The sequence below is a fragment of the Juglans microcarpa x Juglans regia genome, chromosome 3D (genome assembly GCF_004785595.1).
Source record: "Juglans microcarpa x Juglans regia isolate MS1-56 chromosome 3D, Jm3101_v1.0, whole genome shotgun sequence".
Lineage (NCBI taxonomy): Eukaryota > Viridiplantae > Streptophyta > Magnoliopsida > Fagales > Juglandaceae > Juglans > Juglans microcarpa x Juglans regia.
This window is the reverse complement of record NC_054598.1, coordinates 5,741,849-5,764,236: the sequence shown is the minus strand read 5'-3', so window position 1 is coordinate 5,764,236 and position 22,388 is coordinate 5,741,849. Positions and strand designations below refer to the sequence as shown.

The following is a 22,388-nucleotide window of genomic DNA, read 5'->3' as shown; positions in this document are numbered from 1 at the left end:
AAATGATTTTTTTATTTTTAAAAAAATAGTGAAAAAAAAAAAAAAAAAAGTGATCGGTAGAGGATTTCGGTCTGTGGAGTAGCAACATTGAAGAGAAAAAGGTTGTTTATATTCTAAAATTAAAAAAAAATGAGGAGAGATGTCAGAAGTGGGATTTGAACCCTCGCCCTCTTTCGAGGACCAGAACTTGAGTCTGGCGCCTTAGACCACTCGGCCATCCTGACTGTTTATTCGCTTATTCCTAGTTATATATAATAGCCTATATATAATTTTTTACATTTGAAGTTGTCGCAATAGTTGGTTTTATGACCCCGGTTTGAAGGCCAAGACCAAATGCGGAGTAGCGGAGGAGCGGAAGAACGAAAAAGCAAAGACGCTTGGTTGATCATTGTTATAGTTTCAACTTACAATAGAAGAAAAATATTTACTCATATTTGGCAGCATACTGACATGAGTTTATTATAGTTAAGACCACAAATTTCAGTTCTAGTTGTTAAATTGTGATGACATCAAAATGGTCGTGTAATGTTAATTACAATCCTGAGATATGCAAAGCATTGCATAAACTCTTTGAGAAAGTGGAGCCCACCATAATAAATAAATAAATTTTTTTATTTGGATCTTAAATTTATCCATTTTTTTTAAAATGGGTTGGTGAAATTTACATCCTTTTAGAATTAGGGTTCCCAAATAATGATAATAATAAAAAGGAGAACTGATCATAGGTGATGGTTTAGGCTGAAACTCGAAGCCTGGTCTTCTCAAACTGTTAAATGCACCAGGAAATCATTGCATCTCTCTTACGTCCTACGGGCTACGGTTGGGTTAAAGTTTAAACTTTGAAGTTGCAATCGGAAAGGATGATTGCGTGCAAATTGCTTTTGCATTTTGCGGGGGTGATAATATGGCTTTTTTGTACACTTTTCGCAAATTTTCAGAGAGCCCAAGAGCCCAAGGAAGGCCAAGGTAGCATTCTTGGCAGATTCGGTCTCTCGTTGAGCTTTGATGCTAACCCATACATAGAAATCAACAAGACTGAGAGAAGCACTGGACTTACATCAACACTTTGCTTCGAGAATAGCTTAGCTTAGCTGAAACGCCAATCCTAAACAAGAAAGGAAGGGAATATTCGAATTTTCGATTTCGATTTTCAATTTTCGATTTTTTTCTCATACCAGTAAGCCTAACCCAATAAGCAGAACAAGATGCAAGTAAAATATAAACATCATTCTTTACTAAAGAAGCAAAGACGGAAGAGATGTCATAAGAAACAAATTTATGTCCAATAATGTCTACATTCCGAGGTGGTTTCTACCAGAATTAAGCAAAAGATACATAATTAATGTTGAGACTTGTATATGATTTAATACCCATAGTCCGAGCTGGACACACATTGAATTCATGATTAACACACCTTAATTTAAGATTGTATAATAACGAATGAATGCATTAAGCAACTATTACTGAATCTTAAACTATAATGATTGATACCACAGAACCATCCAACCGACAGAACCCCATATTTCACATCCTATTGAAGGGACTCATGTTTCGAGGTTGTGCTACCATTCTGCTGCTGTGACTGAGGTGGCTGCTGTTGCAACTGATGAATGTTGAACTGGGTAGGGGACTGCTGCTGCTGCTGCTGCTGCAACTGGAACATTTGAGGGTTAACAGAAAGCTGTGGAACCATGCACTTAGATGGGTTTTCCCCATTCATCTCTGCAGTAGCTAGCTTCAACCGTTGGACCTCCGCAGTTAAGGCTTCATTTAAAGCTAAACCATTACACCATAAGCAAAACAAGTTACATCAGTAGTGAATGCAGCACAAAAGTATAAATTTTTTTGGGTTAAACGTGAATTGCATGCTGACGAATTAAACAATGACATCAAAGCTAAAAGAGAACAGACAATGGAGCATTGGAAAAAGAACTAACAAATAAAGATAAAGACGCCAACGTCTGCTTTCTAGACAAGTCAATCGATTCAGCATGCTTGGTCATTTTCAACATAAATCAAGCAAAGGAAGCTTAAAACTAAGATGCCAAATGCATATAGTGGAATAGAAAGCAAATATATTTTTTCCTCAGTGACATCAAGCACTAAGATGTTTGCAATAGCATGACAAGTGAGGGCTTTCCAAGCAACAGATCTGTCAAAAAAGAAGAAAGCTGATTATTCTAAAAATCTATATAAATACGACAATATACTCTGCCCAAAAGACCTAGGACACGCTACATGAACCTTTATTACAAAAGTTTACCTAGAGTCATATCCAACTCAACTACACTTCTATTTCAATTAATAATGAGGTAGGATTATCTAGGGTCATATCTAAATTATTTTCAAGAGAAATAAGCCCTCGTGTTTTCCTGCAACCTCAACAAATGCTCTACCTATTTTTCTGTCATTTGACTACAATGACCTTGAGCCAAAACCCAATTCTCAGCAGCAGCAGGATTTCTTACTCATGAGTTAAACAGGTTAAGATGACTCATATATTTTTCCGTATATGTCTTGTTTAGTTCCGTAAACTTAAATGCTTACTTTTGCTACATTCACTTTATGGACTCATACGTCTTTCAAACATATGAATAGTTCTTATCTACTAGATAACAAATTAACTTCTGCAGTTCTTTGACAACACATGACATTCTGGTATCTCACTTCCAGTGAAGTCATGTTTTCATATTAATCACTTGTGAATTAAAAAGGATCAACTAGTATCTCCTTCCAAAATCATTTGGTGTTCGCAAGTGTTTATGCAAGAGGTGACAGAAGAATATTAGGGAATATAACTAATGTACAAGTGTTATCTTGATATGAGAGATGAGCATGTTTGGTTATTTCTAGCCCAATATCTTATGTATTCCTCCAACTGCAACTGCAAGTACCTAAACTGGAAATTGAATTGAAGAAATTTGCCACTGATCTAATCTAAATAATTCTTCGTCCACATTTGAACGTGTTAAGAGAATACAATACAATCTACATATTTTTTAAAATCAGTAATTGTCAGTTAAGTGTTAAGAGAATATACGACAAGAACCGACTAGGTTAACATAAAAAATGTTTCTCTATAAATACAGTTGAGTGAACTTTAGAGGGTGCTCGAACCTTATATTTAAGTATTTAGGGGGTTCAGGGCTCTAGTCCATATACATTAAATCAAGTTAGTAGCTTCTAGGAATAGAGGACCTGATGGCTCACAATTCGACATGGTCAGACTGTTATATGGCTACAGTGCCACAGATAAACTGATACATCAAGCTGAAATGAACCGAACAACAGAATAAAGCAATGCTTAATTCAGAGGTTCTCTTCTTCGAATCATAGTGGATCTCAAACAAGGACCGCACATCATCACAAAGTAACCAGTTCCAAATTTTATCAAGTTACTTGTAATGAAACATTGCAGACTCATGTAGGTGGTCGCACAAAGTATCATCACTGATTCAAAATGAATGTAAAACTGTACAAATATTTCTGCAAAATTAGAGCAAATTATACCCAAAAATATAGGAGAGTAATCACAGGAAGCAATTATCCATAATTACCTCCCAAATATAATTAAAGGTGTCAGCAGGCTCATTGTAGAACCTATCTATGAAATGGAGAAAAACAAAATAGGAGGAACCATATGTACCATCTCGGAGTTGTGCCTGTTGTTCCATTGCTTGCAGACGGAACTTCAATTCACCATTCTGGTTAGTTAGACCAACAGAGTCTCTCTGCAAACAATGCAAAGAAGACAAAGCAAAGCGATTTACAAATAGAAAATGAAGACATAAGAAAACAAAATATCAGCAGTTCAAACTCCCACCTGTAACAAGGTAAGCTGTGCAGACAATGTGGTAGCTTCAGTCTGTAGCGTCTGAACCTTATGCTCCAACTCTGAAATGTACCGCATCTTCCGTTCTTTGGAACGAGCAGCTGATTGACGATTTGCCAAAATCCTAAATTAAACAACCACAAAGGTTAAAAGAATACAGAAAAAAAATGCTTCTTGGTTATTTATTTTGGTGAGCTATAACGGATGAAGTATGTAATACCTTTTGGCTCGCTTTGGATCGGTCAAAGCAATCTCAGCAAGTTTTTCGTTTGCCATAATTTTCTTCAGCTCTGCCCCGCTAAACTCGCCATTTCCAAACTCCATACTAAAGGCATTTGAATTTCCATCAATTGAATTGCTGGGTGACATTTGTCCGGGACGAGTTCCAGGTGAAGGTGGTGGTTTAGGTGACTCATCACCGAAGTGCAACTTCCCCATGAAGCTATCCATAGAAACACTTCTGTAGTGTCTGGTGGTTGGGGCAATATCTCCCCCAGCACTCCTTTTGATCCCTTCCTTCTTCTCAGCAGAAGAACCCAGTCCCGCCCTCTGCATGCTGGCTCCACTTTCATTCACACTGCTTTCTGCTTCATTATCACTGCTGTCACCTCCATTAGTCTTTGTCCCACTAGCTCTACTATCCAAGTCCTCACGATTCTCATTACCAGTCTTCTCATCTGTGCCCGAAGAATTCAATGCATCAATGTTATCCAAATTCATATATGCAGAAAACAGATCATCCACAACTTCCCCTTCTGATTTCCTCTCACCCATACCTTCTGCATTGTTATCACCACCTCTCTCCCAAGTCAATTCCTTTTTAACCAACTGAGCCGGCTTTGCCACACCCAAATTTTCTCGACTAGACATCGACCTCTCTAAACCACCCAAACCCCTCAATGGAACAAGGGGCGGTGAAGATTGCATCACATTAGAAAACCCAAACGGAATATCACTATTAGACCTTCTATGCGCTTTTCGCGGGGGTAAACTATCCCCAACCCGCGCAGCATCACCCCTCGTATAGGGAGAGGGAGGCAGCCAAGAATGAGAACCCGTATTCCGATCCTCCATCGACACATCACCCGACACCGCATCAGATATCGACGTGGATGAGGAGTCACGGAACATAGACGGGCTCAAGGGGGGCAATGCATCCAGCGAAAAGAACGACGGCTGGGATAAGGATCGCGAATGAGTGGGTCCCGGGCTAAAATTCTGAGAACCCATCTGCTGGTTCACCAGACGGGACACCGGGATCTGAGAATACGGAGAAATGGGGGGGATCTGATGGGGGTGAGAAGGCGGTATACCAACTCTTTTGGTACTATCTCCACTAAAATTTTGCTGAAAATGGCGGGCACGGTTTAGTGAAGGGCTTAACTGGGATATATTGAGCTGCTCCATGGATAAAGGTTGCTTTAGAATGGAAGATGAAGAAGTTCCAAATGAAGACTGAAGCCTTTGCATCATATCACTATTGGCTTCTTCAGTGTCACCCATTTTGCTCCAAAGCCTACTAATGTACTTTTTTAGAAGTGACTTTTAGATTGTAGAATGCTTCTTCGAAAAGAATGATCAAATTAACACTTCACAGAGTTCCTAGTGCTTAAATTCAACGCCTGAACCAAAACCCACTTACCACAAAGGAAATTTCAACAATCTACAAAATGAGTAAAGCAACGTTTAAACAAAACAAAAAGGGGGAAAGAGGGAAAAATATCAATATTCTAACGCATGACCGCTGGAATTCTCCAAAACAAGAATACCTTTTGAGCAGATAAATTGCCGGCCGACCCAAGTTATCAGACGTAGAGGTGGCGCGCACTAGATTTTCCGCCACATTTAACTTTCTCCTACGGAAATGCCAAGGCCACAGCCTCCACCCCTCCCTCGCTCTCTCTCTCTCTCTCTCTCTCTCTGAAGAAAAAAGGCAAGCACTTTCTCTCTCTAGAAGAAGAAGGAGAACTCAAGAAAGCTCTCGCTCTTGTTTTTGTCTCTCTCTATCTCTCTCTCACACTCCCTCTCTAACGACGACGACGACGACTACACGGATTTCATGACTACTACGCGTGAATTTAATAAGAATATCATTTGAGAGGAATGTGCATTTCCTCCGCATTTCAATTTCATTCCGACCTCATTTGCTTCCCTCTCTTCCTTCCCTAGTCTCCGCAGCTTATTTAGCAATTATTTCCTCTCAAAACCCCGCTTTTTTTAATTCTTAAACAATATTTTTTAAGAAAGTGTGCCGGCTTCATCACACCCGTGTTTAAGCGCGTACATTACACGCCCATTTTTATCATTTTTAATTGCAAAGCATATTCTCGTTAGTTTATGGTAAGTAGAGATTTCTTTTCTTTTTTTTTTTCTCCCAATTTCGTGCTTTTATTCCATTATTGATTTATCGAGCCCAACTGATTTTTTTTGTAAAAGTAGTTTAGGGTCTATGGTTTGAGTTGTTCCAATTTAAATATTAATCAATAATTAGAAAGTGTAAATAATTTCTTTCTATTTAAGGAGGTTATACAAAAACATATCTTCCAATATAATGTTATGTGTATGAAAATTCTAAATATACAAATTATGTATATTTTTTTCTAAATTAGACCATAGATATTAATTCTTAAAAAATATACCCACTAACTGAAATGGAAAACTCTTGATACGAGTGTTTTCGCTCACCCCTTGCACACGAAAATGATCTGCCAAATTAAAATGATGTGTTTTGGTGTGAGATTGAGAGAACCCTTCTCCACTTCTGAACCGTCTCCACTTCTGAACCACGCCTTCAGCCTCGTCCCCCGTAGCGAAACCCTTCTCCTCTTCTCTGAACTAGCTGGTCAGTCATTCCCCCTTCTCTTACCTTTTCAATCTCTAAACTATAAACACAGCTCTTGTCTTCTCCATTCCCTCATACCAATGAGAACTCTTGTCTTCTCTAGTCTCAAACCCTAGCCAGATCCCTCGTATCCAAGGCCCTCGTAGCCAAAGCCGCAAACCTCTGTATCCAGTCTCTAACCCTAACATTCTCGTCTCTTCTCCAGTCTGTCAACCCTAGCCAAAGTCACAAATCATTCTTTTGTAGCTAGCTACGATGCCTTCTCCATTATCCTGTAGCCAAACCCCCAAATCATTATTTCGTATCCATCTTCAAAATTTAGTCAATATCACTTTTTTTACATTTATCTATTCTATTTAAATTCAATCTCCATATTGGATTAGCCATTCACTCTCTATATAATAATAAAATATTATTAAATTAATAATTTTTTATTTAATTTATTTGTATCACATTTTATAATTCTACCAATTTAATATTAATAATAATTATATTCTAATTAAATTAATATTAAAAAAATCATATTTTCAAATGTCATTTAATGCTAATAACAAAAAATTGAGATTAAACTTATCTAAATTTCTTATTCACTAACCAAAGTGGATAAAGAGTTACATGTGAGAAATATTCTCGCATTTTGTTGTTGTTCCCGCGTGTGTAGTTGGAGTGAGAAATTAGTATTTTAATATTTGGTGAACCAATTGTGGTTGTCTATATTTGACCAATCATTGTAGCAGAAATCTAAATTATTTTGAAGATCACCAATCCAATGTAGAATCTTTTTGGTATAAATTATCTAAATTTTAGCTAACTTTCTCATTTGGTCAAGCCAATGAGGATGCTCGTGTAAAAAAAATTGCAAATTTTTGGTTGTTTGTTTATGTGATTAAGTGTGCAATTTGTTAAATTGCAAACTAAATATGAATATGTAAGTTAGTCTAACTTACAAACTCATGCAACTATCGGGATTTTGTTGAGATGAGTATCAACATGCAAAATAGATTGTTAATTTGATATTTATTACAGCATGCAAATTAGTAGTTATTACAGTATAAGCCCGTGCACTTTCCTCTTGAGTTGGTGTTGAGCCGTTAACTGCTTGTTTCTTCATCTAATGAGATGATGCTCATACTTTTATATGCAAATCAGGATTTTGTATGCAATTGTTACTTACAAACTCAATTGGGTCGAAGTAGTAGTTGTTGAGATGATCACCAGCATGCAAATTAGATTGTTAATTTTGATTTAGCTTATAGCAACTATCAGGATTTTGTTAATTTCAAATTCAAAACTAAATATGAATCTGTAAGTTAGTCCACAGAGCATCTATGTCTTTTTCCTCTCATACTTTTTCAAAATATAGAGCCATTTGACAGAGACTTTAAGTTAGTCCTTCAAAAATACAGAGCCCTTGGCATAACACAAAGGTTTCGTTTTTGCCTGCTGTATAAATTGTCACAGTAGTGTGTAAATTGCTCACATTTACAAAGTTACATGCTTAATGGAAGTTTTAACATCTTATAATTATGGAACTGCCAGAAATGAACTTTCAATAATATAATATGACATTGATTATTTTTTCCTGAAACCAATCACCCAACGTCATTAGATGTAGTTATTGTAATTATTTGTGATAGATTTAGAATATCATCATCAGTTTCTTAATAAGCTCTTGTTCATTGTTCTTCAAGAAACAAAACAACCCAATGTTTTGTGGGAATGTAGCTTCACTTAGTCATTACTCTAACGTTTCATGTCTTCGTAGAAAAATTTAAAATTTTACATACCCATCGTTTATTTGCTTATAATCAAGAATTATCATACTACACGTATCTCAAATAGGCAAATAGTAGTGATGACAGAGAAAATGAACTTGTGAATATAGAAACTGAATTGGCCATGAAGGAGGAACAATTTCAAAAAAAAAAAAAAGAAGAGATTGTAAAGAGAGAGTTGGGAGTTGAAGTCGACTAACTCAATATTCAAAGGAAATAGACAACTACGAATTCGAGTGAGAGAAGTGTATGGTAGAAGACAACAGTCAGGATCTGACGTGTGTGGCAGAGGAGGGTAGCCGAAAGCCAATCCAGAAGAGAGAGATGTCTGTGGCGGTCAAGCATTGCAAGCGGAGGAATGAGAGGGATAGAGAGTGCAAAAGTGGGGGTTTCTTTCTACCCGTCTGTCGATTCCCTTTTCTTTCTGTGTGTTTTTCATCAATTATTTTTTTTAATAAAACACATTTTACCACGTTAGCAGTATGCACAACTCCGTGCACAAAATTGACTGAGGCTCTATTTGAACAATGAGATGGTTTCAGATGAAAATCGAATAAAATATTATTTTTTTAATTTTATTATTTTTATTTAAAAATTTTAAATTTTTTATTATATTTTATATAAAAATTTTAAAAAATATAATAATAAAATGAGATAAAATCAAATCGTTTTTATATCTGAAAGGTAATTGAGCGTAGCAGAATTGTACTAAAATTTATCTTTTTTTCTTTTTCTATCACTCGTACAATAAAACAGGAAGTCTTAAAAAAAAAAAAAAAAAGTCAATAAATTAAATCCCATGCAGTGATTGAACCATGCATCATCACTAGTAACACTCATTCCGTACACACTGCACGTAAAAAGCAAATCATTAGAAGGGTAATTGATTTCATTGTGGACCAATAAAAAAATAGAAGTCGTAGTGATGATTGAGTTAAATTTATTTCTGTCCTATATCTATCTTTTCCCACCATTTTTTTTTATCCCTTAATAGATTTTTACCATAAATGTAGGCAATGAAATTACAACTTTACCATTTTTGGTTGTGGATTGGTGATTGCCATTTCTTCACTCCTACTGTAATAATCTAACAGAAATGCAATTTGCATTCATATAGTTTGTAAGTATAATATACTTATTTTTTAAAAAAATGAATAAATATAAAATTTACATAAAAAAATTAATTTCTTAATAGTAGATTTTACTATTTTTTTAAAAAAAATGCGACGATTATACAATACATGACTGTGTCTAACGTTACTCATATTCTTAATAGGAAATTAAGGTTTTAAAGTACAGCGTGCTTGGATAAAAATTTTTTCTCTCCATGTTCTTACACATTTGCTTCCTCATTAGAGACAGAATAATATCATGTGTTTTGGAGGAATGGAATTATTCATGTATTGGTGGCGCATACCTTTAAGATTCATCTACGTGTTAATTAAATAATTATAGTGGATCCTTTTAAAAAATAATTAAAAATAAAAGAAAATTCACTCTTTACGTTGTTGGATGTATCTAGCATGAGGAGACTCCATTGGAGATTCCTTGTATAAAATTCCCGAATGCATGCACGTCTCACAAGGAAGACAGTTTTTAAATGGGTGTTCCTTGAACATTGACATTGTTCATAATTGTTAGGTATTGGAAAAATAATTAAATAGGCAAGGGACATATAAAGTTATGGGATAGCATTGGCTCTTTACTTTATGGCCAATCCCCCCCCCCCCCCCCCCTCTCTCTCTCTCTCTCTCTCTCTCTATATATATATATATATATATATATATGAGAATACTAATAATGGCAATGAAAGCAATAATGACATATAGGAAGTGTAGTAAGGAAACAACATAATCACTATTTTTTTTTTTCTAATTTAGTAACAAAAACTGAAAAGTGAGATTCAAGCCATGGGCATTCTATTTGTATTTTCTATTTGAAATTTTTAACATTCAATAATTATACTTTTAAGCAAAAAAAAGAAGAAGAAGTGAAGTCGAGATTTTGATTATAATTATTTAGTATAATATCAAATCAGATCATCATCTATCTCAAAATCATAAATTTAAAAAAAATTAAAAAGAAAATCAAATGAATAACCTTATGCTTCATTAAAAACAGGTCTCGTTTGGCTATTCAGTTCAGATGATACGAGATGTTTTGTTGAAAGTTGAATAAAATATTATTATAATATTATTTTTGTTTTGAGATTTGAAAAAGTTAAATTATTTATCATATTTTATGTGGGAGTTTGAAAAAGTTGTAATGACTATATGAGATGTGATAGTTTTTTAATAAATATTAGAAAATATAAAATGGCACATAAAATTTTTTAATAAACATAGTATGATACATGAAGATAAGATGAATGGATGTGTCATGTATACTCTTAGATGGAGTGTGTATATATATATATATATATATATATGTATCTACAAGTTTAATAATTGACAATAACTTAACAAGATGGCACGCTCATGCCTTTTAATACGAGTGAAGAAGGTGTGGGGGAGAAAAATAGTGTTTAATAAGTTTGGAGGACCAATATGGTCGAAGTTTGGGACCGCAAGACCCGCGGAAAATGCTAGCTCCGGACATCTTCTCGGTCATGACCAACCGCACATCATGCCTGCACCTCCTAGGAATTTGTAGCCATCTGCCCAAAGAAACCAACAAATTTGGTCATGTTAGGACTATTGACTTTGTTGCATGAAGTGGTAAATGAGAAACGGTAAAGTTATAAACGGATTTCTTAAAAATAAATTATAAATTTATAAATTAATGTGAGTTTATTATATATAGTATATTTATTTTATAATAAATATAATTTTATAATTTAATATATTATATTAATTTATATTAATTTATAAATTTATTTTTACAATATCTGTCTTTTACGAAATAGATTGAAAACTGTTGGGACCACATCGTCACCTTATCCGGCCACTAATGTATGAATATGGAAGAGAAAAGAACGTACAAACTAGGGAAAAATAAAAACAAATACATATATACATAAACAGTATCTTTTTGAGTAAAGGAGTGGACAGATATAATTCCTTCCTTAAATTGGACTCTTACATGCTCACCTACAACCTTTTAAAGTTTTGACTACTAATATATCTACGATATTTTATATAATATATTGTATAATAATATATTAAATAAAAAGTATTTTTATAAAATATTTTATAAAAAAATATAATTTTAGAAAATTATATTTTATTTAATATATTATTATAAAATGTATTGTATAAAATATCGTAGAGAAATCATTTTCCTACAGTTTTATCACATTATGTAGATTTTAGCGGTTAGGAAATCCACCACTCAGTGCAGTGAAGAACTACACATCATTATGGGAATTACTGTACAAAAGCTACCAACCAAGTCTGACTTGACAACGTTGTCGGACATGATCCAGATACAGTGCCTAATTAAGCTGCTTTTAAGAATTAAAATAGCTCTTTAATATTTCCGTTATTTATTCACAGTGCTCATAAAAAAAGCACACAATTTGTTATAAGATTTATTATAATTATAGAAAAATTTAAATATTTTTATTAGCACAATTTATAAATGTTTTTGTTAAAAATGTATTTAAAATATGTTAATAAAAAATTTATAAATTAATTTTTTCTTAATTATATTTTTTATTGTCAAAGACATGTGATTTAATTGACATAATACTCAATTTTTAAAATGAAAGTTTAGAATTTGAAACTCTCTCTCTCAACTAATAAAAAAAATTATATTTTTTATTTAATTACATTTGATCAAATTAGTGGTCATCACTCAAAAAAATTATTTTACCATGCCTGTCCTCTAAAGCTTTAAACTATTTATTTGATATATGTTACTAATACTTTACATAATCAATGTTGATTTATAAATAAAAAAAATTTATACTAAAAGTACGAATAAGTATATGAAAGTATCGTTAATTTAAGATGATTATGGAGTGGGACCGCTAAGGTCACCCTCAATTTGCAGCCTCGTGATACCCGCCCCCGTTAAATGCGCGATGGATTACACGTGGATAGAAACAGTGTCATGGATGATATCCTTAGGTTGACTTAAATACTGTGGGGTTCACCGAACGGACACGTGGTGACAAGAGCGGTGTAAACACGTGGTAAGTGCTGGTGCTAAATGGAGGGAAAAAAAAAGGGAAGCTTATCCGATCTGAGATTCTGAGATATATAGAAGCTCACTTTTTTATTTTTTGGAAAAACCGAAAAAAGTAAGAAGAGTGGGCCCACGTACCATGGAACAGAGGCCCATTAAAATTGGAAAGATGAGACCGTTTTGTCATTTATTGGAATTTAATGGTGGGATGATAAATGAAGCGACGCCGTTTCTTTGGGGAGGTCAAAATCAAATCCTGTACTGTTAGGCCCGTGCGGTGAGCTCCGTCCAGGGTTGTTGGCTGTTATCACCAATCAATTATTCATAATTATGAGGGGATCCCTGTTCCCACTCCCACTGCCCCCGAATAGAGATATCCTTTTTATTTTTATTTTTTAAAAATTATTTTGTTTTCTTTTTAACATTTGATACATGACAAACATTTTGTTTAAACTAGACAGGTTTTAAAGTTAGGTTACGTTTAGATATTGAATTAAATTGAATTGAATTGAATTGAGTTGAGATGATAAAATATTATAAGAATATTATTTTTTAATATTATTATTATTTTAAAATTTGAAAAAATTGAATTGTTTATAATATTTTTTATTGAAATTTAAAAAAAATTATAATAATGAGTTAAGATGAGTTGATGTGAGTTGAGTAACCAAACAAACAGTAAACATCTTAGAAGGAGAATTTTATTTTATTTTACACCGGTAAATAATTTTTCAAATGACATCTTTCAAATTTTCATTCTCCGTACAATAAATCATTGAGAAAAAGGTTTAATGAAAAATAATTTTACAAACTATAATAAAAATAAATAAAAAAAGAAAAAAATGCAGGATATATGGCACAAGTGTTCTACTCCAAGGCGTTCAAAGACACATCACTGCTTATTAAATTGCCAGGACATACAGAAAATAAGGTACAAACTCAAACAGAACTGGGTTTGGATAGACAAATTTTCTTATTTTATCTCATTTATTGTTACAATTTTTTTAAATTTTTATATAAAATTATAATAAATAATTTAACTTTTTCAAATTCTAAAATAAAAATTATATTAAAAAATTATATCAAATAATATTTTATTCAACTACTATTCAAAATATCTCATTTTATCTCATCTGAACTGTCTATCTAAACTTAACAAATACCTTTGAGATAGGGTATTGCAGTATCTAGGAGATTAAAGTAATGTATCTTTTATCAATTCTGTTACATATAGTCATTTTTGCATACTCTACTAATGTGGAGGAACTCAGCATTTAAAAAAAAAGATATGCAGTATCTAGGAGATTAAAGTAATGTATCTTTTATCAATTCTGTTACATACAGTCATTTTTGCGTCCTCTACTAATGTGGAGGAACTCAACATTTAAAAAAAAAATGATGACATCAACGGAATGCGCAAAGAGTACATAAAAGTGACTACACAGAATTTTTTTTTTTTATCTTTTATTTATTTTATTTTTTCCCTTTACAATTCAGTCATGCTATATCAGACCTGAACATTAAACCGCAATAGCCGAAGGCCGGAAAGAACTACATAAATTTCTTCAAGCAACCAAAATAATTTTATCATAAGTGAAAGCTAGCTAGCTCAAGGTACGCCTGGTGTTGTGTGAGCAGTGCAAGTTTGAGAAAGCGGCAAAGAAGTAGTTCGTTTCAAATTCAGACTATGGGGCTCGGTTGTCGAACCTGAGGTACGATCACGAACAGTTTCATTTTGTTCCAGACCTTTGATTATCTCTCTCGGACTAGTTTCTGAACCTCAGTTTTTGTTTGGTTGTCTCTTACACTTACAAATCTGTCCGAGCGACTTTGGAACGAACAACATAATTTGATAGCTCCACTTGGGGCTAATTGGCCATTTGCTTGCCAGATTAGAAGCTTGGTAACTGCAGCAACAGATTATTCTATGGCCCTTTGTGGTCAATGATTTGTAATTGGCAGAAATCATTTTCATGAATAATGATTGGTTATCAGGAGGCGATAACCAAATCTTTACACGAACATCATGAGAGAGAGAGAGAGAGAGAGAGAGAGAGAGAGAGAGATGCCTATTGGACTGAAGATTGCTAGGTGGAATATTGGTGGTGAGGCTGCAAAACAAGCAGAGCCTTCGAGTCTGGCCACCTACAGTACGATGAGTACAAACTCTGGCCCCCAGGAAAAATCCATCTCTATCAGAATGGAATTTTAGTCTAATTACAAGACGTCAACAAGGATCATTGAAACACCTTCTATCGATGCTCCACCTCCTAACCAAGAAGTCGGTCAAATTTAATACATTATAGAGAGGCTCAAAAAGAAAAACGTACTCCATCCCAAAGATTGCTATTTCATGAGCTATTTGATGGTGATGTAGCGATTTGTTCCGTGTCTCGCCCAGTAGTCCTTGAGATCCAGTGGTAGTGATAGATCATGGCCTTCGGCTGCCAGCCGACTGAGCAATCTTGTAAAGACACTTCCACTCATTTTTCGGCCACCTACTCGTGCGTGGCGCTTATTTGGCATCTGAGGCAGGGGATACATAGACAGCCTGGTGGTGCAACAAGATGACTGCCACCCACCATTCCCCCATTTGTAGCATTGTCGGTGTACTCCAGTGCATGAGCAAACAGGCACTGGCATGCTAGACTCGTCGAAAGTAACTAGGTTCAATCCCACATCCTGACTATCCCACTCTGATCTATACTTTGTACCATCAGAAGCAGCCTGTCTATTCAAATCCTCACCTACTTTCTTCCCTTTTCTTGGAGACTTTAAGGGCTTTGATGAAATGGCCTTGTTCTCCTTTGTTCGCTTGACCTGATGCGATTTGACAGCTTCAGAAGCAATAACAGTTATTGGGAAGGCATCAGTTATTTGTGCTTCCTTGGTGTTGTAAGGAGCTTCAGCCATGGTAACTAAATGGTTTGAGTGGTGGTGCATGCGCTTTGATCCACGCTGTATTCCACCACCCAATGGGAAGTTCATGGCATTATCCCGGACCTGAAGGGCTGCAAGAGCATTGTCTCGTTCCATTAGAGCACTATCCCGCTGCGCAAAGGCCTCATCTCGTTGACGAAGTGCCTCATCCCGTGCAGCCAAGGCTTCGTTCTTTTCTGATAGCGCTGCATTCCTTTCACGAATAGCAGAATCCCTCTCAGCAATAATGGACATAATCTTCTTATTCATGACTAAGGCATTTGGTTCCTTTACTTGATGCTGGGGAACCATATTCCACTGCACATTTCATTTTTATTCCATTCAGATTAGGTAGAATTTTTGCATGCCAAAAGAAAAAAGATATCAATAAAAAATGGAGGTTGTTGCTTTCTTATTACCGGAGAGTGTGATCCTCTGTAATAATCCAGTTTGTGTCTCCCATTTTCGTGTTGCCGCCCATCATCCATCTCACGTCAAGATTATCAGTAGTGAAGGAAGATATCGGTTTCAAGCAGCTTCTCAAAGTTCAATTTGGGAAGAAAAATGCACCAACTAGTTTCCCATCTCATACACACATGAACCACTATCAAATGGGAAACCAAAATTTGAATTTCAAGTCAAACAATAACAAGCAACAGAGCTAAGATTGCCTCCACTTATCTGTGGTGTGAAAATTTTAATATTGAAAAGAAGTGAATCTATAGAGTGGCAAAAGAAAAGAAGAGCATCGCAATTCAGCAAAAAACAACATTCGTCGGTTAATGGGGACATGTGAAGGCAGGACAGCATTCCAAGGTCTTGGATTAAGACTTACCAACTAGGTAAGCAAATGTTCCCAAAAAAGAAATCGTCGCCTAGAAGTAGAGTGTGAACCTAAAACTGCACTGTACTTGTTAATAATTCAACCCACATTACCAGCAAAAGTTCATAGTCTAATCAAATTGGAAAGTTGGCTTTGATAATAGCTCAAACAGAAAAATAATGAGCGCTGGCTTCTTGGACACTTTTTTTTTTTTTTTTTAATACTTGAACATAACAAGAGAAATGCTTGGTCTACACAGGGATCCTATAGAAGTATTTTACATGCAGATGCGTCCGCCTGTTTTATTCTGAATTGAATTTTTTAGTTCACATTTTGTCGAGCCAAGACTGGCATTGTCATTGCCAAGTTAGCATGTAACTTGACTTTTGTAAAAAACTTGTGTAGACATAGCAGTTCCCTACCAATAATCCCAAGGGTATTTTCTCAATTGCTTTGACTATATTAATATCATGAGTGTGTCAGAATGCATAAGATATATAAGTTGGACACACTATGTTAATGGGGAGAATACAATGATGTTGAATACACAATGGTACATTACAGTAAGCTACAGAAGAACACGTTATGCAGGACTTATCTCTCTGCTTGAGATGCTCTTTTCAGAAACTTCCATTTTATGCAGTGAGTTATTTCTCCATGATTATCATACAAATGTTGCTGAACTTTTAGTTTTGTGTGTTTGCTGAACTTATACGAAAAGAACTGAAAAAAGCTCTTAAAAAAAGCAGCTATAGACTTACCATTACCAGGAAGTTAACAGAGTTAATGGTCTACATCACAGACTTCTATTAGATTCTAAAGCCTATCATTACTGTAGATTACCATATGTATAATATACACCCCATAATATATATAACATATTTCTTTTTATACAGCATCATTCAAACTGCTAAATAGAAAAATGAAACCTTATAATGAAAGCTTACAATGTTTTATGCAGCATAAGTATGTCAAGCAACCGCTCAAAAAATCACAAGTATCTCAAAGCGTATGCTTCAAAGATACAAACCCCTCACACCCAGGCCTCTTCATTTATTTACCATTTCTCACTGCCAACAATGAGCATTACCAAACAGTTTCATACAAGGCCAGCTTCATAATCAGTACCCTTAATTTCACCATCTATGAGTCCTATCGTAATCTAGACTTGTATATATGATCTGATAACAATTATCTAAAAAACTATTTATTCCCAGTACTATTTTTTTAGAAGTTATTCTCCAATACTATCTAGGGGCAACTAAGCCAGAAGAAGGTGGCCATTGGCTTGGTTCCATTTGATTTTCAAGTAAAAACAAGCAAAAGTAAAGCATTAGTAGGATGTGGAAACAATCAAAAGTCTCTAATTGGCCCAGACGAGTAGCACTTTTGAATAAGCAAGGACGGGAGAAAAATTAAAAATTAGGACAGCAAAAAAAACCTGTCACATAAAAATTATTCAAAAGAATACAAAAGAGGAAATTACTCAACCCAAGTCCCCCCCCCCCCCCCCCTCCCCCTCATCCAGGGATGTATTTACTAAAATGGCCTCTTCATTAGCACCATTGGTTTTTATGATCTGACAGTCCAAAATTCAAATAATCTTGGCTTAGTCGTATATCTCACAACATAATCTCCACAGACACTCATTCCCTCTCTATAATCAAAATCCCGTCCAAAGATCGACATACTAGCTTTTCCGAATACCATAGAAGTCATCTAAAATATGTATAACTTCTGAAGCAATATATTTTCTCCTATTGTGCCATGTCATCCAGGTTACCTTATAAATTTTGACACTAAGATTTTAAAAAAAGGTTTGAAGACAACATTTCCTACTATTTATGATTTCTAATTCAATAGAGACAAAAAAAAAATCATCTTATTATGGTTATTGATTTTCCATTACTTGTCCCTTAGGCTTTCTCACCACTTAATTATTCTATCATTTTATTATTACTTTTGCAATAAAGAAAAAAAGACTCTTCATCTTATTGTAACTATTAACTCTTTGCCACTTACGCCATTTGGCTTCCTTACCACTAACCTTGTCTACTTTGGACTCTTTGTATTCTCACTAATTAACTTTGATGTTTGTTGAGATATATATTGCCATTCATCATGCTTATAGAAATATTATTGCGTTTTAGATTCTTTGTAACAGAAATTTTGAACAATTCATTCTTATAAAAATGAATTTATGATCTGACAGCGTATAGCGGGTCAGGTGTATGGCTAGTTAGCATTGGAACCAGAATGTCACTGGGTTTTGTCTTTAATGTAAGTTTAAGTCCTGTAACTCCTAGTTAAGAACACGAAAAATAAATTAGTTAAAACATAAATCTAATGATTCTGAAAAGGTATGAAACTTAAAGAAAAGAGTGAAAACAAGACAAAAACGCTTATCTAAAATAGTTGAAGTAAAAGGAAGCAATTTCTATAGAACCAAATCCACTTTTAGTTTCTTTTCTTGACCAACACTTCAACATCAGTAAATTTGACTTATTTACAGAACGCCACGTCGGAGAAAATTCGAACGAAAATGACAATCCTGAGAAAAAATAATAGATCCAATCCGACGACTATGAGTTTACTAAACAAATTTAGGGGTTTTCTTTAACAAAGAGAAAATTCCAAATTAAGGTGCACAGATAAGCACGAACCTAGAGAGCCGGCAGGGATGCATATTCGAATATAAACACCGACAAATTCAGCGAGACACAGAGAGAGAGAGAGAGAGAGAGATGGGGGGCGACGAGATTATGAAGAAAACTCACAGGAATTGGAAAAATCAGCATGGACTCCGATAGGGAACGCCTAGCCTGAAATTTTTGTGATATTCAACATCAACTAGTGCAAGAGGATGTTGGGGGTTTGATGGGATTGCCATGGCATTGGTGGGTGTGTTCGCCTTCTCACTCTCCAAGTGTGGACGACGACGTCTCTTAAATGCATCCAAACGCAGCGTTTTAATGTTGCGACTGATCTCTTTCTTTTTTGGGATAAGGGACTGCTCTCTTTTTAGAGAAAAGAGAGACAATGGTAACATAAAATAAATTCGAACTCAAATTGATTATAATTTTTTTTTTTTAGAAAACCCAAATTGATTAGTTAGATTTGGATACAAAAATTATTTTATCTTATTTCATCTGATCTAATTATTATAATTTTTTTAAATTTTTACATAAAATATAATAAACAATTCAACTTTTTCAAATCTTAAAACAATAATAATATTAAAAAATAATATTCTAATAATATTTTATTCAACTTTTAACTTTTAACTTTCATTTCAACTCACTGTCGAAACCTTCTGAAAGTTCTAATTGTGTTCACTCTGACCAAAAGATTCTACTTGTATTGATATTTATTTTTCTTGCAGTTTTTAATAATATGTAATAAGAAATTATACAAAGAGAGATTTGTCCCTTCCGTCGTATTTACTGGTTTGAAAATACAATTATTATTTCTTATTGAAAAATCTATTATCAAGCTGATGTGTAAAGCACGACTAGTAAAGCTCATACATAATGTCATATTTTGATTTGAAAATAAATTTTAAAATTTGGATGTTACAAATCAAATTTTACAATTTAAGTAATGTAAATTGTATGTTGTTAGATTTTTTCTTGTAAATATATATAGCGGAAGAAATACCTCAAGGATAATCTCGTTAGTTGTTCCATAAGTGAATCCAGTATTCAAACCTCTGATTTCGCCTTCACCCGGTGTGTGAGTGTGCTATTTAGATAAATCTAGAGACACACTCAATATGCCCACAACCTAAGTATTTTTTAAGGACAGAGAGACTCTCAGATACCAAGATGGCTCTGTCGGAGATGAAGGATTGATTTAAAATCAGTCCTCACATCTGATTTACTACATGCTACATAGATTGTGGGGTGTCCATGCATGGTTCTCTTAAATATAATGAAACTCATCGTAGCTCTCACTAGGGCAATATATCTTTTTGTGTCATACTTATCTCTCTCTAGACAAGTATCATGTGATACAATGTCTCGTCTTTGCTTGCTACCTCTTTGCAACGCCAAAGACAATCGCTCTTGTGAGTGAGCCAATCTAAACTTGTTAACATACATTGTGTGTGTGTACAATTCATACAATATGATAAAGGAAAACTGAAAGAAAATATCACACTGCATTAATATATCCAAAGAAAGTTTACATTACTATGTCAACTGAATAAAATTATAATCACAATTTTTGCAATCCTAAACTTCTAACATAAGCCATAAAAAGGTCTTTTACTATGGGCTTTGTCAGGGGATCAACGACCATGCTACTCTAGATAGATGTTTAAGGACAACTTCCTCTTGTGCCATCATATCTCTAATGTAGTGATATCGAATATCAATGTGTTTGGTTATTTCATGATACTTTGGATCCTTAAGATATGTGAGCAGCCATGCCTCGCAAAAAATAGTCACTGGATCAGAATAATTCGCGTCAATAACTAGGTGTTGAAGGAACCTCCTCAACATAATAGCCTTCTGAACAGCTGCTGAACATGCTATGTACTCTGTCTCTATGGTGGATAAAACTATACAAAGTTGTTTCTTACTACTTCAAGTAATGACGCCATTGTTCAGCAAGAAAACATATCCAATTTTCGATTTGCACTTGTCTAGTTCAGTGCCCCAATCAGTATCACTGTAACCATTTAGCTGCAAATCTGAACTCTGATAGCATAACGTATAGTTTGCACTTCCATTAAGATATCTGAAAATCCTTTTGACTGCTTTCCAATGAGACAATTTAGGATTAGATTGAAATCTACTAACCAAGCCAACTGCATAGCATATATTTAGTCGAGAATACATCATTGCGTACATCAAGCTACCAATAGTGTTAGCATAAAGAGCACGAGTCATCTTCTCTATCTCTCTTGGAGTCTTAGGACACATTTCTTGGCATAAGGTCTCGCTTTTAGTAATGAGGTTGTCAATGGGTTTATAATTACTCATTTAGAAGCGCTCAAGAACCTTCTTTATATAAGTCTGTCGAGACAAACACATAAGTCTCTTTAAACTATCTCAATAGATCTTAACTCTTAAAATATATTCTACCTAACCCATGTTCTTCATCTTAAAATTGAGGGACAACCACTCCTTAGTGGCGACAATCATCTCCTTATTATTTTCAGCCATCAAAATGTCATCAACGTATAATGGTAACAACACAACTCGTTTTGGACTGTTTTATATAAACACAATGGTTTTCTACGATCATCGTAAACTCATTTGAGATAATGGTTTGATAGAATTGAAGATACCATTGTCTAGATGATTGCTTTAGGCCATATATAGATCGTTTGAGCTTGCACACTTTGCATTCTTGACCTTTGACAACAAAACTCGTGGGTTGATCCATATAGATTTCTTCATCTAGTTATCCATTGAGAAAAATCGTCTTAACGTCCATCTGATAGAGCCCCAAATCTAAATGTGCTACAATGGCTAGAAGGTTTCCTCATAGTCTACACCCTCTTGTTGAGATATCCTTTTGCCACGAGACGAGTTTTATATCTTTCTATTGACCAGTCCGCTTTACGTTTAACCTTTAGAACCCATTTGTTCCTAATAACCTTTCGCTCTGGCAGTAGGTCTGCCAGATTCCATACCTAATTAGTCATCATAGAATCCATCTCATCGTTTAGTACTTCCATCTAGACAGCCTTTTGGATGGTTCTAGACTCATCATCATCATATAGCTCCACAATGAAAATTTCCCCTTCAATTCCAAATCGACAATGGGGAACATTTCCACATGAGCTCCTACGTAATTGAAGTTGTTGTGGATAATCAACAAGTGATATATTGTTACTTAGAGCTTAATCACTCCCACCATTCATTGGAGCTTGAGAAATTCCATCATTCTCAACTAGGATACTTGGAGTGGCTTCTTCTTTATCCATAAGTTCTTGGAGTTCCAAACTCCTATCAACCTTGCTTCTAATTGAAAATTCATCATCGATAATATTCACATATCCTGACTCAATTTTAGATACCGTTTGATCAATTTGTTCACCTATTAATACATATCTCTTAG

The 22,388-nt window shown here is 34.6% G+C and overlaps 2 protein-coding genes and 1 non-coding gene across 6 annotated transcripts; all 3 read right to left on the bottom strand.

Annotated features, from left to right (window-relative positions):
- Positions 1–140: 140 nt before the first annotated feature.
- On the bottom strand, positions 141–224 carry TRNAL-CAA. Its single transcript has one exon. It is a non-coding gene; the product is annotated as a tRNA-Leu (tRNA).
- Positions 225–1,212: 988 nt separating this feature from the next.
- Positions 1,213–5,879, bottom strand: LOC121254845 (bZIP transcription factor 29-like). Its single transcript, XM_041155026.1, has 5 exons — positions 5,602–5,879; positions 4,053–5,495; positions 3,824–3,956; positions 3,647–3,731; positions 1,213–1,776 (listed from the first exon to the last, which is right to left on the bottom strand). Exons 2-5 carry the CDS (start codon positions 5,333–5,335, stop codon positions 1,532–1,534), a joined length of 1,746 nt encoding a protein of 581 aa, XP_041010960.1. The 5' UTR covers positions 5,336–5,495; positions 5,602–5,879; the 3' UTR covers positions 1,213–1,531.
- Positions 5,880–14,649: 8,770 nt separating this feature from the next.
- LOC121254918 (protein BASIC PENTACYSTEINE4-like) lies at positions 14,650–19,339 on the bottom strand. 4 transcript variants are annotated; one of them, XM_041155147.1, is made up of 3 exons: positions 18,983–19,337; positions 15,916–16,100; positions 14,650–15,814 (listed from the first exon to the last, which is right to left on the bottom strand). In XM_041155147.1, exons 2-3 carry the CDS (start codon positions 15,982–15,984, stop codon positions 14,936–14,938), a joined length of 948 nt encoding a protein of 315 aa, XP_041011081.1. In that variant the 5' UTR covers positions 15,985–16,100; positions 18,983–19,337; the 3' UTR covers positions 14,650–14,935. The 4 variants fall into 4 exon arrangements, with proteins under 4 accessions (XP_041011081.1, XP_041011083.1, XP_041011082.1 ...); XM_041155149.1 differs by having other exon boundaries at positions 15,916–16,069; positions 19,097–19,337; XM_041155148.1 differs by having other exon boundaries at positions 19,097–19,336.
- Positions 19,340–22,388: the final 3,049 nt, after the last annotated feature.